The sequence below is a fragment of the Mchenga conophoros genome, linkage group LG3 (genome assembly GCF_057382185.1).
Source record: "Mchenga conophoros isolate Kocher_MC1m ecotype Shallow Benthic linkage group LG3, M_conophoros_male_GT1.1, whole genome shotgun sequence".
NCBI classification, from domain to species: domain Eukaryota; kingdom Metazoa; phylum Chordata; class Actinopteri; order Cichliformes; family Cichlidae; genus Mchenga; species Mchenga conophoros.
In genome coordinates this window covers 50,861,260-50,879,032 of record NC_140528.1, presented here as the reverse complement: position 1 = coordinate 50,879,032, position 17,773 = coordinate 50,861,260, and the positions used below count along the sequence as shown (strand labels likewise).

Sequence of the window (17,773 nt, the reverse complement as noted above, 5' to 3'; positions counted from 1 at the left end):
TATTTTTGTAGCTTGCACTGAGGGCTGATTGATTATGTATGTTCTGCCTGCAGCACTGCGGTGTGTTTGTTGACCTTCTTGTAAGCGACACACACAGAGAAGCACGAACTGTAGCACGTTATAGGTGAATAACACCAGCGCAGTCTCTAATGCAGCTCAGGCAGCTTTGCAACTCAGCGCCATCACTGTTGTGAGGTGTTCCTGTTATTTTGTCCACCCCATCCTCATATAAAAATAGAGAGAGAGAGGATGGCATTTGTGCTTTCAGTGAGATGAAACAATAATAGCTTACAGACATGAACACACACGTGCATCTATGCTTGTGGACCTTCTGTGACATGATGCGTAATCCACACAGCTGTGAAGGTAAGTCATACCTTAAGAAAACAGTGATTTGAGGTTAAGGGGATTCCTCTGAAGTGGTGCAAAAGTGTGAAACAAGTCAGAAAGAAGTTGTTTAATGTTTGTGTACATGGACATGTCTGGGGATAAATGTATGCTCACCACCTCAATGAACTCAAGCAACAAGGAGCAAAAGTCCTTACTGATGCGAGACCAGTGAAGTCATACAGGAAACAATTACTTCAACTTATTTGTGTGTTTGTTTGCTGTTGTGAAACTGTAAGTAAAGAGTGGAAGGTGGATCTAGCTGAGAATCTGCACGTTTTCTGAGCAATGTCTTGTGATTGACATGTCATTAGCTAAAAACTATGAACTAGTTACCACTCTTTCCTGATGCCTGAGTGTAATATACAAAGAGAACCTAATATTTTGTTCAATATGACAACAAACCATTGAGCGGTGAACACATCAGAAAAATGCTTGCTTGATCTTGTCACATGGTCATTGGTCATTTTACCATACACTCCTTTTTGACTTGACCAGTAGTCTTTTCACAATCACAAGGGTATTTTGCAATGACCCTGGTGAAGGCCACAGGGGGAAATGTGTTGGTCACGCATTAAAACTGGTTCCTAATACTTTAAGTTTCACTGGAGTCTTCATGTCATTAGATCTTTGTCTTCACCATGAACCTTGAAAGTTGTTCCAGAAAGGTTTGTTGCTATTTTAATGTAAAGAACATGGTTATTTCTGTTGCAGCAGCTGTTATAAATGCAAAAGTAAAATGCAAGATTCTTTTGAGTAATTAACTTTTTGCAGGAATATCTGTAATTATATGTGCAGACTCTGCTGACTGTTCAAAGCAATGCAGTGGCATTTATCTAGTTCTCATCCTGTTACAACAACATCGATTACTGCCTATAAAAGCAATAAATAAATAAATAAAAGCAACCAGCATATGTCTGCTAACCTAACCCTGCTCTCCACATATGCTTTGATTAGGTCAGCAGCCTCTGCTGTTCTGACGGTTATTGTTACCTGAGACGTTTCTGTCCAGTGTTCATTAAAGCTGGATTTTTAAAAATTATTTATATAGAAGAAGCAGTAAATAAAAATGGTTAAACACACAGTTTCACTCTCTAACTGCTCCTCTTCCTGGAGTGAAGCACAGCCTGATAACCCTCCCTCTTCTTCCTGCTCTTAAACACAGCACCTCCTCTCTGTCCACGTGTTTCCTCGTTCCCTCCCCCTCAGATCTGCAGTTTGAAGATGGGTGTAACCAACATGTGGTGACGTGTAAGAGCTGACAGGCTCCATTCACTGCAGAAACATGTTGTTGAGATCAGAGCTCAGACTAGTTTCAGTTATAAGGAAGTGAAACTCACACAGTCACTGACACTGAGAGGAGAAATGGCGCAGAAAGGAGTTCAGCTGGACCGAGAAACCTTCTCTTGTTCCATCTGTTTGGATCTACTGAAGGATCCGGTGACTATTCCCTGTGGACACAGCTACTGCAGGAACTGTATTAAAAGTTTCTGGGATGAAGAGGACAGGAAGGGAATCCACAGCTGCCCTCAGTGCAGGAAGACGTTCACACCGAGGCCTGTCCTGGAGAAAAACACCATGTTAGCAGCTTTAGTGGAGCAGCTGAAGAAGACTGGACTCCAAGCTGCTCCAGCTGATCACTGCTATGCTGGACCTGAAGATTTGGCCTGTGATGTCTGCACTGGGAGGAAGCGGAAAGCCATCAAGTCCTGTCTGGTGTGTCTGATCTCCTACTGTGAGAAACACATACAGCTTCATCTGGAGTCTCCTGCCTTTGAAAAACACAAGCTGGTGGCCCCCTCCAAGAAGCTCCAGGAGAACATCTGCTCTCGTCATGATGAGGTGATGAAGATTTTCTGTCGTACTGATCAGCAGAGTATCTGTTATCTCTGCACAATGGATGAACATAAAGGCCATGAAACAGTCCCAGCTGCAGCAGAAAGGACTGAGAAGCAGAAGGAGCTCGAGGTGAGACGACTAAACATCCAGCAGAGAATCCAGGAGCGAGAGAAAGATGTGAAGCTGCTTCAACAGGAGGTGGAGGCCATCAATGGCTCTGCTGATAAAGCAGTGGAGGACAGTGAGAAGATGTTCACTGAGCTGATCCGTCTCCTCCAGAAAAGAAGCTCTGATGTGAAGCAGCAGGTCAGATCCCAGCAGGAAACTGAAGTGAGTCGAGTCAAAGAGCTTCAGGAGAAGCTGGAGCAGGAGATCGCTGAGCTGAAGAGGAAAGACGGCGAGCTGGAGCAGCTCTCACACACAGAGGATCACAACCAGTTTCTACACAACTACCCCTCACTGTCAGCACTCAGTGAGTCTACACACTCATCCAGCATCAATATTCGTCCTCTGAGCTACTTTGAGGATGTGACAGCAGCTGTGTCAGAGACCAGAGATAAACTACAGGACATTCTGAGAGAGGAATGGACAAACATCTCACTGACAGTCACTGAAGAGGATGTTTTACTGTCACCACCAGAGCCAAAGACCAGAGCTGGATTCTTAAAATGTTCACGTGAAATCACACTGGATCCAAACACAGCAAACACACATCTGTTATTATCTGAGGGGAACAGAAAAGTAACATCTATGAAACAACAACAGTCTTATTCTGATCATCCAGACAGATTCACTGAATGTTATCAGGTCCTGAGTAGAGAGAGTCTGACTGGACGTTGTTACTGGGAGGTGGAGTGGGGATGGGGAGGAGTTTGTATAGCAGTCACATACAAGAATATCAGCAGAGCAGGGAGGGGCGATGAATGTGGATTTGGATTCAATGACAAGTCTTGGGCATTATATTGGTACACAAACGGTTATAGATTTTGGCACAACAAAGTCCAAACTGTCCTCTCAGGTCCTCGGTCCTCCAGAGTAGGAGTGTACCTGGATCACAGAGCAGGTATTCTGTCTTTCTACAGCGTCTCTGAAACCATGACTCTCCTCCACAGAGTCCAGACCACATTCACTCAGCCGCTCTATGCTGGACTTTACCTTTATGGAGATGGAGTCACTGCAGAGTTGATTAAAGTCAAACAGAGAAGACAGGTTCATGTTGATCCCTGACCATTATATGTACTTGTGTAGTTTCTAAATGAGGCTTTACATTTTAGAAGCTGAGAAGTTCAGTGGTCCATTGATGTGTGAAAATAATATTGCACTGATTCAAACTGTACTTACATTTATATACCTTACATCAATATAAATCTGAATGTGTTCTTATGGCTGATAATCATGTGAGTTTAAATGATACTACTCTTCATATTCAGCATGTTTGAAATCTGTCATCAGTCTGGTTAGTGCTTTTATTCTGTAGTTGCTGTAGTGGGTTGTCAAATGCAACAATATATTGAAGCTGCAGTGATTCATCAGTTAATCAATGATTAGAGAATTGAGTGTTTTATCATTATTTTAGTCACATTTAAAGCTGCTTCCAGTTTCTGAAATGTGAAGATTGTTGGTTTTCTTGATCATATATGACTGTAAACTTAATGTCTTTGAGGTTTGAACTTTTAAAATGCAACAAAAAAATTAATCCTTGAGGTTTTTGATATTATTATTATTATTATTATTATTATTATTATTATTATTATTATTATTATTATTATTGTATCTACAGTGATGACATTTAATGTCTTTTTGAGATGAAAAGCTTGATCACACTCACTTATTTATACATTTAAATATAAAAAACCAAATCAGTGTTCCCCAACCCCCGGGCCCCAGACAGACCAGGCAGCAAGAGAAGAAAACATTGTTTTGTACCGATACTGGTTTTATTTTGTTGTATTTATCAACAACACCTTAATAGCCAGTCGGTGACACACAAAAAGGTTGGGGACTGTTGAACTAAATAACACAGGCCTGTATATTGTGGAGGATATACATGTTTCTTGCCCTGAGCTGTGTCTGGCAGGCAGAGCGTCTCCACAAATCTGAAGCTTCTGATTTGGAGAAAATGAGCTGAGGGAGACACCTGGTGGACAAACACAGACATGACAGGAAGAAAGACTAAAGTGCAGAGTGGAGACAAACAGCTGGAAACACTTGTTGGAAAGGATTGTCATGCTTCAGACAAACACACAGCACACACTCTAACAGTCCTTTATTTGCACTGAAGGAGACACGTGAAGAAATCACACAATAATGATGTGAACACATTTATAGTCAGTGTTCAAAATGATGGATAGAAATGAGAATCATGAAGCATTTGTTCACTTTTAGGTCTGATTCTTACAGCAGAAGCAGCATTTACATGAACTCACTGGCCTTTTTCCACTGAACGCTCTCTTCTTCATCACCTCATCTTCCTCTTCTGACTGATGCTGAGCTCCAACCCTTTTTACTTCCTGGAGATGATTCATACTCACTGAAATTTCACTCATGACACAGAAACTGTTCAGTTATTCTTCATTTATTAGTCTGTTTATCAGGAACCTCTGTTGATTTTACATGTAAAGGATTTTTCTTCTATCATTGAACCTTTTAAGGGTTTTCTCTTAGTAGTTTTGGGGAGTTTTTAATTAGATTTACAGCTTCAGAATAACTTTGTGATGTCAGATTAGAAAGTCTGTGTCCAACCCTGGTGTTTGATCAGCTGTTTGATCCCTGCTGGGCTGGATTTTTTATATGAATGTTGAATTTGTTGTTTTGGAACTGAGTTAGATTTTTATTGATGGATGATTCGTTGTAAAAAGTGGATCTACCAACAGTTTATTTCTTTGTTATTAACCAGCAAGAAGACTTTTCCCCAGAAACAGAGTTTTGATTAGTGGAACTGACAAACAGTTTGAGGCTGATTTGGCTGATATGGGTGAATATTGAGCAGATAATGATAATGTGAGACACTTACTGACATGTACAGATGGATTTTCCAAGTATGCATGCAGGTGTCTTCAAACCAAGGCAGCAGCATCTGTTGCATCTGCTTTTCAGGATGTTCTGAGTGAAGGACGTGTACCTGTTAAACTTCAAATAGATGAAGGCGAGGAGTTTAATAATAAACATTTCCATCAGCTGATGGTTCAGTTTAATATCACACATTGATTAAACCAAGTTTTGTGGAACGTTTTAACAGAAGCTTTAAGGACCGTATGTGAAAATACTTCACATCTGTTAACTTATGAAGACGTGTAAACGTGGTCCAGGACCTTGTGCTGTCAAGGCCAAGCAGCCGGTGTAAAGAGGTTGGAGCCAAAAGCTGACTCAGTACATGTTTGTTTGATTTGAATGAAAACTTGATTTATAGCAGGGATCATGAAGGTCGAGGCGAGACATGGAGGGAATGACATGGGAGCAGGACTCACTCACTATTAAATGCTGAAGCAAAGCTACAGAGAGGGGCGTTTCTCCAGGATTGCTGTGGAGTGAGGAAAAGAACAACATGTCTGAGGTGAGTTTCTGGACTTACACTAGGAAAAAGGCTCTATTTTTTGTTGCCTACATAGTAGAAGGTCACTTTGTCTCTAAACAGGAAAATGAGCTGTCATGGTCCTGGGCCATGTTGGCCCAGTGTTCTTAGTTTCCTTGTATGTTTGTATTTTATTCCATGCTTCCCCTGCCCATTATGTCTAAGTTCTCCCCGTGCTCTCTCTTCCCCCTGTGTGCCCTCTATGTATTTATGAGCCCTCGTCCCCTTTCGTGTTTATTCCATGTCTCCCCTGCCTGTTACGTTGGTGTTCTACTCGTGCTCTCTCTCCTCCTGTACTTCCTGTTTCACCTCTCCCGTCAGTGTTCAGTTCACCCCGCCCTGTCTCGTTATGATTATCAGTGTCACCTGTGTTCCCCGTGTGTTCCCACTTCCCTCGTTAACCCTCTGTGTATTTCTGTCTGCGTCTCCCTCTGTTCAGTGTGACGTCGTCCCTCTTGCTGTGTGGATCTCCCTGTGTGTCTCTCTGTGAGTTCTTAGTTTGTGGTTTCCCAGTTTAGTTTAGTTTATATGTTTGTTCTGCCAGCAAATAAAGCTGAGTTTTGAGTTCATTCCCTCGTGCCTGTGAGTCCTGCATTTTGGGTCCTACTCCTGCCTGCCGCACAGCGCTCCGTGACATGAGCAGTCAGGGGTTAAAGTGGATTCAGCAGGTGGAGGAACCCTAAAATCAGTTGCAACAGCTCAGTGTGGGGAAAACATTCACGACTCAGTATAATTGCTGCTGAGAGATCCAGTAGATTTTCTGAATGGACAGGCTGTGATCAGCTGACCTGCTGCTCTTTGTGGATTTACACAAGTGAATTCAACCAGATGTCAGCAGATGTTTTATGAGTTGAACTGATTTCCATCCTCTACACTGACAGTAAACTGTTTATGCTCTTTTTATTAGACACTATTCAGCTGGTATGAAGGTGAAATTCAGTGAATCTTAACTGCAAATTCATCTCTGCTACACTTGATGTAATCAAACTCTGAGCATGAAACCACAGCCACTGTGCAGCAGTCACACACTGTTCTGCAGCAAACTAACCTGTTTATCCTGCACTAACCTGCAACCTTTAAATAACACAGTGCCTCAGTTTGTTTAGCAGCACGTTTCAGGATATGAAAAAACATAATGTCACATGTACAGAACCAATATCTGATTTAAAAACATGAAGACTTACATGTGAGCTTTACAATCAGTCGTTGGGCCAAAAGCAAGAAAAAGGAAACACTTTAAGCCCTGACTATGACACATAGTTTTGCCACTTTTATTTCTTTTTCTGTGATATTGCTGGTGATAAATACACCAACAGGAATGAATTTCATGTGTTACTGTTTAATCTCAAAGCAGTTTGATTTGAGGCTCGCAGTGACAAAATAATAACTCCCCTTAAAGGTGTTAAACCTAAAGTAATGAAGGTCTCCTAAAGGTCTCTTAGCATTAGACTCTTGCTATTTCTGTGCCTTCATTCTAATGTGTACACTCTGTGTTTAGTTCCCCTGGACGTGGCCCTGTTTTCCCGGAGCAGATCCTTAGTTTTGAATGATTGGAGAGTGGCTATAGCGAGCAGTGAGTGAGCGAAGAGAAGCTTTCCCTGTCCTCCCCACCTTGGATTTCCTGGAGCCTGGACCCCGTCACACTTGTATATAGCACAATTCCCTGCACTGTCTGTACACATACCTGGTGTAATAAACTATTTCTCCTCAAAGTGAAGAGTCCTGCGCGTGAGTCCTCAGTGAACGGTGACATCATTACAGTAACAAAGTATTTGTACTTCATTACTTCCTTCCTCATGCTGTAACCCTCGATTTCATTTGGTGTGTTTTTTTGATGAGATGCAGCTTTCCACACCATCTTTTCACCTATTGCTGATCACCACACTGTGTTTGTGTGCTAAAAGAGAAATCATTTCCTGCATGGAGACTAAACGGAAGCACAATTACATTAACTCAGAGGGTACAGCAACTGTTGCAGTTTGTCTTGAAACAACTGTAATCTCCACATCTGGACTTTTTTCTCAATTGAATTAGGATTTTAATCTCAAAATTGAAACTTTATTTTCAATGTTATCTATAATAGTTTCTCCTAATGTGGCCGTAATACTCATTCGTACAGCAACATTGCCAGCAAACTGAAATTGGAAAAAAAGATGTAAGCAAAAAAAACACAAAGATGTAGGTTTCAAAACTTAGTTAATAATAGAAAATAAATTTATTCGCACATTTACGGTTTCAATTCACCTTTTTTTCAGTTTCATTTTTCCCCTTTCGATACAACATTTTCGTGTTAATTATTCTCAGTTTCATTTTAAGGTGGCATCATTTTAACCCCACGCACACACAGAGGGTCCATAACACTCACATTTCCAGAGTGTAACAACCAACCACCTGTGTGAAATCTGAAATGCCCATGGTGTTGATTCTATAATATATATTTAGCTAAAATCTACACATTTATTTGGGGAAAAATGTTATCTGGCTGTGGTTCTAAAGATCTGTGATCGTTACGTGTTCACTGACACCTGATTTATGCACACACAGTTATTGTGGTTCATTTCATTATGTCTTGGATTTGTCTGAATGTTGTGCCTGCTCCTTTATCAGTCTTTGCTTCCTGCATGTACAGCTTATGTGATTATTGACTAGGAGGGTTTGCAGTTTCATCAAAACATGAGTTGTTTGTTGCTTTCATTATGACTTGGCTGACTATGGCTGCTTACACATTGCAGACTCAGACTATTACATTAATAAGCAGTTATTGAGCCTGGATAGCTCAGTCGCTAGAGCATCAGACTTTTAATCTAAGGGTCCAGGGTTCAAGTCCCTGTTTGGGGGCCGATCTTTACAGAATTTCGCAGAGGAACCCACCCGAGAGATTAATAAAGTTTTATCTTATGTAATGTAGGGGGGGAAATTCTTATAGTGACAAATATTTGACATGATTGCCAAGTTGTCAAAGCACCGTGTCAGGTCTTTGAAAACTGTAATGCCCTTTCAGCTTCCCGCTGGACTAAACATGCCTTGTTGTTTCTTTCAAATCTGTCTAAACACATGCATGTTGTATTAGTTGATGAATTAAAATGGAAAATGGTGCTTTTGCCACTGAAGTCTGAATATGTGCCACTGGCAATGCAGTACTAGTTGACTTCTTTTTGCTTGCCCCCCAGTATGCTATGCTTTGCAGTTGTTGATTTTCGGGTGGAGGTGGATCCAAAATTATTTGCAATTGGTTTACAGGACTGGTGAAGGACTCTTGTTTCTGGTCACCAGGGAGAGTCCGTATCACAAAGGCTGTGAAGGATGCAGCTGCTCTAGATCAGAGGTGTCAAACTTAATTGTACAGGGGGCCAAAACTCAAAGCACACTTTAGGTTGAGGGCCAAACAGGGTAAGCATTTATTGAAAACACTAAAACAATGTTTTTTGAACATAAATATGAATAAAAACAGACAGGAATATTGTTTCAGAATAAATAGACTTAGAATAAAGAATAACTTCTAATAACCGTCATAAGTTTTCAAACATGTCTTTTCCTGTCGTTGCATCGATTTAATGTCCAATATTTCCTCTGAAACGGGCATATTGGAGTTCAGTTCACGGATGAAGATGGCCAGCTGTGTAATGTCCATCATGTCTGTACTTTTATCCACAGCAAGACAGTATGCTATAAAGTATTTGCTTCTTTCACATGACTGTGTTCTTAAATCAGTGGTCATCTCACAAACCCGACCGTATTTCTACTCAAGCTCACATTTGCCAATATCTGGGTTACCGTTACAGTTAACCCTAACACTAGCTCTTCTACTTTCTGTATGAGAACTATGACTACATGGAAGGAGGTAACACAGACGATCCGACAAAGAAAGAAGGCACACAGACTAAATACACACAAAGGAGATTAGGGAAAGTGGAAACACATGAGGAAACAGCAGACACCACAGGGAAAGTGACACTAAAACACGCACACACGCAGCAAGCTTGACGAACCAACAAGGGAGACTTAAACACAAGCATACTGAAAGTAAAAGACAGACCGCATAATGCTGTGAACAAGAACAGACAAGGGCATAGAAGAAAATCTAAACCATGATGAAACTCAGCTAAAACCTAAATGATGATCAACACCAGAACTTAACATATGTTCATTATCATGGGAGAGAAGAAAAAACTATAAAAAGAAATCAAAAAGATGGGTCGCAGACCCAGACCCTGACACAGAACAGAAACTGGACTTGATTGACACTCTGAATTATTGAATCTGTAGCTTTTGTCTCATTAGCGCTTCATTTTGCCGAGCCATGAATAACAATATGAATGAATGAATCTATATAAAAAGGATCTTGCAGGCATATAAATGTACGCTGGGCTGGATGTGGCCCACGGGCCTCGAGTTTGACACGTATCCTCTAGATACTGAACAACTACAGAAAACTACATTTCTCCTGTGGCCTGCAGGTTCTGCATCTCACCGTCTGAAATACACAACGTAAACATCACTTTAATACTTTTTGCTTGTTAGAATAATGAACTACAGAAAGACGTCATCTTACCTAATAACTGCTGAGCACTGTTTGACTGGGACACAATGGGCACCTCTGCAGTCGACTCTGAATCTATATAGAAATGATCTCGCGGGCCGGATATAAATATACGTTGGGCCAGATGTGGCCCGCAGGCCTCGGGTTTGACACACATGATGTAGATTGATGGGTTTGTAAACGAGATAATGAAAGATTATATTAGGTAAACCTGTACAACTGCTCACCGATGCAAATATTTAATTAGCCAATCACATAGCAGTAGCTCCACGCATTTATGGACGTAGAGATGGAAAAGAAGTTTAACAGGTTTGGTTGTTGGTATTACACAGGCTGCTCTGAGTATTTCAGAAACTACTGGGATTTTCTACACACAGCCATCTGTAGGGGTTACAGAGAAGGTTTTAGACTTGACAAATATTCAGAGAACAGCAGTAACGCCTGAAAGCACAATTCTTATTACAGTGTTTAAAGAAATCAAAGATACTTGTAAAGGTTTTTTTTAACTCTAATAACACATTCAAGATGAACACGTTGGCAGTGATGTTGCCACAGAGACGTTTTCCTCTACACAAATCACTACAGTTACTTTAGCTTCAGCGTTGTTACATCACTACAGAAAACCTAGAAGCAAAAACACATTTGTGCTTGTTTCTTGAACTCTAAGAACTATAAAAATGGATGATTTTGAGATTGATGATGGTCTCGACTGCTTTAGTTTCTCAGTTTTAAATATGATACAAGACCAGAATTAATGAGAGGTGCAGACACAAAGAGGTTCTGCTCAAGATTAGATACAAAATGCAGCTGTAAGAATAGGAAATGTGGATATAGTTTCAAATGTGCTTGGTTTTAAAGTGAATGTTTCCAGACATTCATCCACTTGAAGCCAGATATTTCAGTCTATTTCAATTAAAACATTGTCTTCTGGCAGGAAAAAGTGCAATACAGTCTTTGAATGAAGTGCGCAGAGTGACTGAGGAACAATGCTTTATTAATTAGTAGGGAAACATTACATACATAAATAAAGACAGATAAACATAAAAATGTCCTCATATGAAAACACAACTTGAATTTTCCAAGTCAGACAGAAAGTGTCTGTTTTTAATCAGAGTTATAAATATCTCCTTGTTTAAACTAATTGTGTTTTTTAAAAAAGACACCACCGCTCTCAAAGATTAGTTATGTCAGGCTTTATAAAAACACAATTAGTAATATTATTATTTCTATATAAGTCCAGCCTGGATTAAAGAGATTCTGCTGCACGGTTCGTGCAGTTAAAGGTGCTTGTGAATCGAAAAGGCATTCAGTCACATGACCTTTAAAAACTGCAGAATTTTCAGGATACTCCAAAGATGTACATCTTTATAGCTGCAGATATTTCTCTTTCAAAAAGGAAAAAAGTACCACAGGAATAAATCAAAGGGAGTACAAATAAAATGAAATTAGATTTTATTCACTCCGTTTTTTAGCTCCCCTCCTTTCAATTCAGTGTTTAACTTTGCAGTTTGTATGTTGGTTGTAATAGTTTCTTTCATACAATACGGCGTACCCCTTACTCTCATAGTAGGAGCCTTTAGTCTGTGGATTAACGCACAGACTGACTCAAGTGTCTGTAGGCCTAATAGGAGAGATCAAGTCATGGCTACGGCCACCAAATTATTCAGAATTGCTAGTGTTAGTGTGGTTTTGACTGAAAGCTTGTTAGCAATCACGTCACAGGCTGTAGTCATTTCCCGACTCATCCAGAGATCTCAGAGCTTCACTCTGACCAAAACAAAAAGGTCTGTGATTTCTGATAAGACATCGGCTTTCCTGAGGTCGTGAGGAGAGGTCATTATTGTCATTAATCTTGGAATGTACTCTCAATTAATAGATTTAGAAAGAATACAAATATACCTTGAAAACAAGTTGTTTTTCCCCTCTGTGGTTGTTTAAAGTACATTACAAGGACAATATAGTACAAAGAAAACGTAGTGAACTTTTCAGCTCCGCTGCACTTAAACCTTATAATAACAAACAAACAAGGTAACAAACAAGATTTAAATCCATACGAGACAATCTCATTGTATCTTCCTTTGTTACTCAAATTAAACTTGAACATTTTAAAAGGTATCTACATTTCATAATGGAGTGTATCTCCTGACTTTCCTGAAGGAGGAGTGATTAGGAAAAAATCCTCAAAACAAAACAACCAAGAGTTTATCTCCAGCGCGGCCTTGTGGGCAAGACCGAGTCCTGAGAATGAGCGGACTTGTCACTGTCACTGTCATTCCGTCTGTGGCCTTTAGGGGGAGCCAGCAAGTCGTGGCGCGATGCACGAGGAGATGATTTGACGCTCTGAGACTTCCTCTGTGAGGAGGGGGAGAGTTTTTGGACATCTGAGGATCTTGCTGACGCATGGACTCTTAGTGATCTTGATCGCGTAATAGGCAAGGAGGTGCTGGATGGGGTAACAGGGGAGGTCGTCTTGGAAGAAGGTTTGGGGGAGGGGTCTGACTCAATGTTGGGGGAGTGGGAAGCAGCAGGAACAGCAAGGTTGGTGTGAGTACGTCTGAAAGAAGAAGAGGCTGTGCTCCGTGCAAAACCCGGAAACACGGATGATGAAGAGCTAGTGGCTTTGCGCAAAGGAGTGGCAGGAGCACTGACGCTGCCTCCTGCTCCACTTCTTCCACCCTGAGAGAGTGCCCGCAGTGTGGAGCGACAGATCTTCTCCTCCTGCTGGGCTTTAGGTTTCATTAAGGGCTTTTGGCTGGACATCTTTCCTTGAAAGTCCTTGTTCTGTTCTCGGGCAGATGGCTGAGTACCTGAAACATTCTGGTTCTTTGAGTCCTTTGGATCCAAAGTCTTGGGGATCCCAGATTGTTGGGATGAAGGAGCATTTGCAGGCCTCGCTACTCGTCGAGGGGAAGCACTGCTTCGTTTTGAGGGAGTCAGACTGGTGGGCACTGCGGTGCTGGAGGAGCCTCGATTCTTCTCTGTATGTTTGATTCTGGATGGACTTCTGTTGGTCCTGGATATTGGCACAACCCTCCTCATGTCCTTGTTCTCGGAGGTTGTGAGGGTCCGGATAGATTTGGATTTGCCAGATGCAGAGATAGTGTTTGGGGTAGGTTTCTTCCCATTAGTTTGGACTTTAGACGTAGGAAGGCTCTTGCTGGGTAGTTTAGATGGAGTTGCTGGTTCTGCTTTTACTTTGGTGGAAGAAGCTGCTTTTGCAGTTTTACTGGTTGAGTCTTTAGATGCCATGTTGTTTTTGCGTTTCTCTTCTGTTGATTGTTTTGAGACGGTCACTCCATCACTGTTCCTGTTGGTGGACACTTCTTCCTCTTCCTCCAGTTCTTTATCTTTCTCAGAAGCATCTGCTGTGAGAGCAGGCACTACATTAGGTGTTGGAGGTTCTTTCGGGCGCCACACAGAGGAAGAAACTAGCAGTGATGTGTCATCACAGCGGGGGACAGGCACTGGTTGGCTGCTGATGGGTACAGGCACTGGTTTTTCATTGGCCGGTTGAGGTTCTGAAGGCATGTCATTGGCTAAAGCAGAGGAAGTTAGTTTGTTTCCTCCTTGGTTATCACCCTTATGCTGATCTTTTTCAGTTTCTGCATAGGTGCTTTGTGTGTCACTTGTAGCCTCGCACACACCCGTCACACACCATACAACCACCTTATCCTCTTGCCCCTCATCGCCCTCTCTTGGTGTTGAAGAAGAGCTGAGCTCACAGACTTGCTCATCAGATTGTTTTGGATTTACAATCAGTTGGCCATTATTCTGCACCTTATCAACTTGCAAGTCATCCCCTTTCTCTTCTTCCAAATCTGTGATTGTCAAATCATCTTGATGAAGACCGACATGTCTGTTTTCGCTATGACTTGTGAGGGTGTCGCCACTGCCAAACACTTTTAGCTCAGGAACCAACGTGCATTTGTCTAAAACCACCACCATGTTTCCTGTAGCAGTGGTGCTCTGCTGAAAGCTCTTATCAGTGCAGTCAGTCTGCTGAGTTAAAACCAGTTCAACATCTTTTGGTTTGCTTGTTGTAAGTGTTGCATGGCTGCTTAAACCCATGCCAGGTTGATCACTGCTGCTTTTGTTGTTGTGTTCAGATTGCTGGTTTGAGTCAGAGGTAGGTTTGACTGCAAGTTCATTTGCAGGATTAGTGGCATTTGCACATGTCTGGGTAGCATTTTGGCTGAGGTAAGTGACAGTTGCATGGTTTTTGTTTTTTGGACTCCTTTTGGAAGGTGATGAGGAGTTTTGTGGTGCCGTCTGGGTGGACACTGGGAATCCTGGACTTGAGGGAGATGGAAAACTGCTCCCTTTGCCTCTTTGCTGAATGTTTTTGCGATCAGTCGCCTTTTCCAGGAAAGTGCTTAGTTCCTGCTCAGCAGCAATAGATGGTGAGCAGGATGGAGACTTTCGGGAACGACGTAAGCTCACAGCACGTCCCAGAGGACTGTGGGAGTTGTTCACTGGTGAGCGAGGGTGGGACCTAGGGGTCAGGAGCTCCATCAACAGTCCGGCCTCGTCATGCCGCGACAAAGCAGTGGACATGTCAAGCTCACTGTGGCAGCGCAGCCCAAAGACTCCATCCACCTATAACGGGAACAGAGAGTGGATCATCGTTAGACATCTTTGATTGACTTTGTTTTACAGTGTCTGCGTACGTCATCCTACCTTTTCTCCTCCAGCCCAGGAGTGCCTCTTCTTCTCCTCCAGCTCTTGTATCCGCTGACGACGAGCTGCCTCCTTCGCCTCCCTCTCCATGTTCTCCTTCAAAAAGAGAAAGAGAAGTTATTTTCCTGATGCACGTGACTCTTCTGGTCCTCCATAGCCTACAGATATTATGCATGTTGAAAAAAAATTCAGATCCTGATGGACAAATCAAAGCAAACAAAACAAAAAAATAAAACAAACTGTGAACCCTTGGGCCTTAAATACAACATCTCCTCTTATGCCTGATTTATGGTCTGGTATTTGTGTCTCTGTCAACAGCTCATCGTGAGAGAAGGGTTTGGGAATTCAAACTACTCAGAGGCAATGGAGACACACTTGAGCCAAAAAGCCAACAATGGTGAAATTGTTGGCAATCACATAAAACGGAAGGTTTAGAAACTAATATGTTTCACTGTAAATCAGAAGCGTTATGAAATATGGGATGAAGACTAATGTATCAGTTGAAGTATACCAACAGTTTTAACCACATCTACTGGATCTTGTGTGGATTGTTGTACAGCTCGTGTAATGGATTTGCATTCATAGTTGTACCTTGACAGCATTTGTGAACCTGGAGCAGAAGGTGTGGAAGATGCTGAAACAGTCGTCCAGCCTGAAAGTGTCTCTGTCCTCGCAGAAAAAGTCGATCAGCTCGCTGCCTTCCCTCTTTAGCTGTTGCCGACTGCCACGGAGTGAGCAGAGAGATGATGTGGCATGCTGAGACAAACATAATAGGCACAAAATAATTTTTTAAACTACACACTTATTTAAAGATTATATAAAACTAAAATACTGTTATGTGTGTTACCTGCAGAAAGCTGTCCAGTTGCTGCAGCAGCTCTGTGTCTCTCTGGATGCTCTCCTCCACTGAGTGTGTGCGAGATGTCAGCAAATGCAGCTCAGCATCCAATGTTTCCAATGAGATCCTACCAAAGGAAGGAAAACAAATCCATGTAGCCTCATTTCTGCTTTGGTTTCATTCATTTTGTGTCTGGTGTAATTTAAGTATCAAATGAAGGACTGAAAAGAAACCAGCAGGGGGCGGTGTTCACTCAGATTCTGTAGAGATGTAATAAAATGATGGAAAGAAGGAGTATAATAAATAAATCCCCACCAAACAGGTTGATGGAGAAATGTAGTGGTGTATGTGGACAACTGTAGTATTTAATATGTGAATAATATGAAGTGATGTCTGACCTGGCTGCAGCCTGGATGTGACTCAGCTTGAGAGGAAACTCCAAGAGCTTCCCATCTTTTTTATGGGCTTCCTATAGAAAAACAAAAAAACAAAACATGAGACCCCCTCTTTCCAGCTACCTCCTCTTGCTCATTTTGGTGGTACAGAGGTGCTCTCAATCCACATAAAGAGACCCATTCTCTGTCCCAGGGTCCCCTTCTGGTAGACATTGCATGAAATCACCTTAAAGACATAATCTCACCAGCATGTTTAGGCCTTCTACCAGTAGGACTTGCCTGCAGCTCTATTCTGAGCCCCTCCTGAACTACTGAGCATCTCACTCTCTGAAGCTGAACCAACAACTTGTCAGAATAAACTAATTTCCACCTGTTGTATCTGCAATTTTATTCTGAGGGTTCAAATTTATATCAACTAGTTACTCAACAGCTTCCCCTTCAGCTTCAGGTCTCTCTTCACCACTCAAACCATTAAGACGTGGATCTGCTAATTTTCATTGTAACCACTTCACACTGAGCTTCAAACTCTCTCAAACTGTCTCAAGAGCTGATTTCATTAATAGATTAATCAAAAAAAGGATTGTATCATCTGCAAAAAGGAGAGACGTGTTTCTGAGACCACCAGATCTGAAAGAGTCTGTACAAAACCAGCAGTGGCGGAGTCCACCACTCTCCAGGAATAAGTATGACTTATTGACTGTAATGTGAACCAAGCTCTGGTTGCAGTTGTCCAGGTACCAAGTAGCCTGTAACAATGGCAAACACCCAAAGCAACACCAGGATGACAACCACATCATAGCATAGATCTTCCCTGGAAACTCTAAAGGTGTGATTCCCCATAAAAATAGGGTCTTTAGGGTCTTCCTCCCTAAAAAAAAGAAAGAAAGAGGGACCACATCTCCAGCCTACCCATTCGGAAGTAGTGTCCCTGACCTCCTGCCAATGAGTGCCAACCAGCACAGCCGACTACATCCAGAACCTTGATCAAATTCAGATGAATCTCATTCACCAATGGTGCCTGACAACCAAAGAGCACTTTAACTGTTTTTGTGACTTCAGCCACACTGGCGTATGTGCAAAAATGAAATGAACAATGATGTTACTCACCAGAGCGACAAAGTGCAGCAGGTTCATGCCTGGTTTGTTAGCTTTGGTGTCAGCCAGAGACAGGAGGGACGACAGCTTGAAGCCTACTGCGTTTCCTGCATAACCTCCCTGCAACGCACATAGCACAGAAATTAAACTCATAGTGGTAAACATTCAAACACTTGAACAACAGAATCTGAAGCTATAAAACTACATTTCCCACAAAGCAGTTGGTCTCCATAGTCTACCTGATAAGAGAGAGTAGAGACAGCAAGTCTCCAGTTTGACTGTACACCTAACATGTATCGCCCAATTATCAGCTCATTCTGTTAAACATTTATCAATTAAATGAACATAAATACACTTTTTCTGCAATCATTGTGTCATGACAGTCAAATGAGCTCATGCATTCAGACCCTGAGATTTTAAATGACAGATAC

The 17,773-nt window shown here is 41.8% G+C and overlaps 2 protein-coding genes and 1 long non-coding RNA gene across 3 annotated transcripts in view; 2 read left to right on the top strand and 1 right to left on the bottom strand.

Annotated features, from left to right (window-relative positions):
- Window positions 1–154: 154 nt before the first annotated feature.
- LOC146579272 (uncharacterized) lies at window positions 155–7,509 on the top strand. Its single transcript, XR_014890493.1, has 4 exons — window positions 155–366; window positions 5,636–5,779; window positions 6,237–6,283; window positions 7,296–7,509. It is a non-coding gene; the product is annotated as an uncharacterized LOC146579272 (long non-coding RNA).
- On the top strand, window positions 1,676–5,610 carry LOC146579273 (tripartite motif-containing protein 16-like). The gene has a single exon (XM_085263074.1). It carries the CDS (start codon window positions 1,753–1,755, stop codon window positions 3,451–3,453), a length of 1,701 nt encoding a protein of 566 aa, XP_085119200.1. The 5' UTR covers window positions 1,676–1,752; the 3' UTR covers window positions 3,454–5,610.
- A 3,801-nt stretch (window positions 7,510–11,310) lies between the features above and the next one.
- Window positions 11,311–17,773, bottom strand: part of LOC146579270 (uncharacterized) — a 30,327-nt gene continuing 23,864 nt past the window's right edge. Inside the window, exons 9-14 of the mRNA XM_085263049.1 lie at window positions 17,355–17,462; window positions 16,251–16,321; window positions 15,862–15,979; window positions 15,606–15,770; window positions 15,015–15,110; window positions 11,311–14,933 (exon numbers count right to left, since the gene is read on the bottom strand). Coding sequence (XP_085119175.1) covers window positions 12,540–14,933; window positions 15,015–15,110; window positions 15,606–15,770; window positions 15,862–15,979; window positions 16,251–16,321; window positions 17,355–17,462 — 2,952 coding nt within the window. The 3' untranslated portion in view covers window positions 11,311–12,539. The remainder of the gene's footprint in view (window positions 14,934–15,014; window positions 15,111–15,605; window positions 15,771–15,861; window positions 15,980–16,250; window positions 16,322–17,354; window positions 17,463–17,773) is intronic.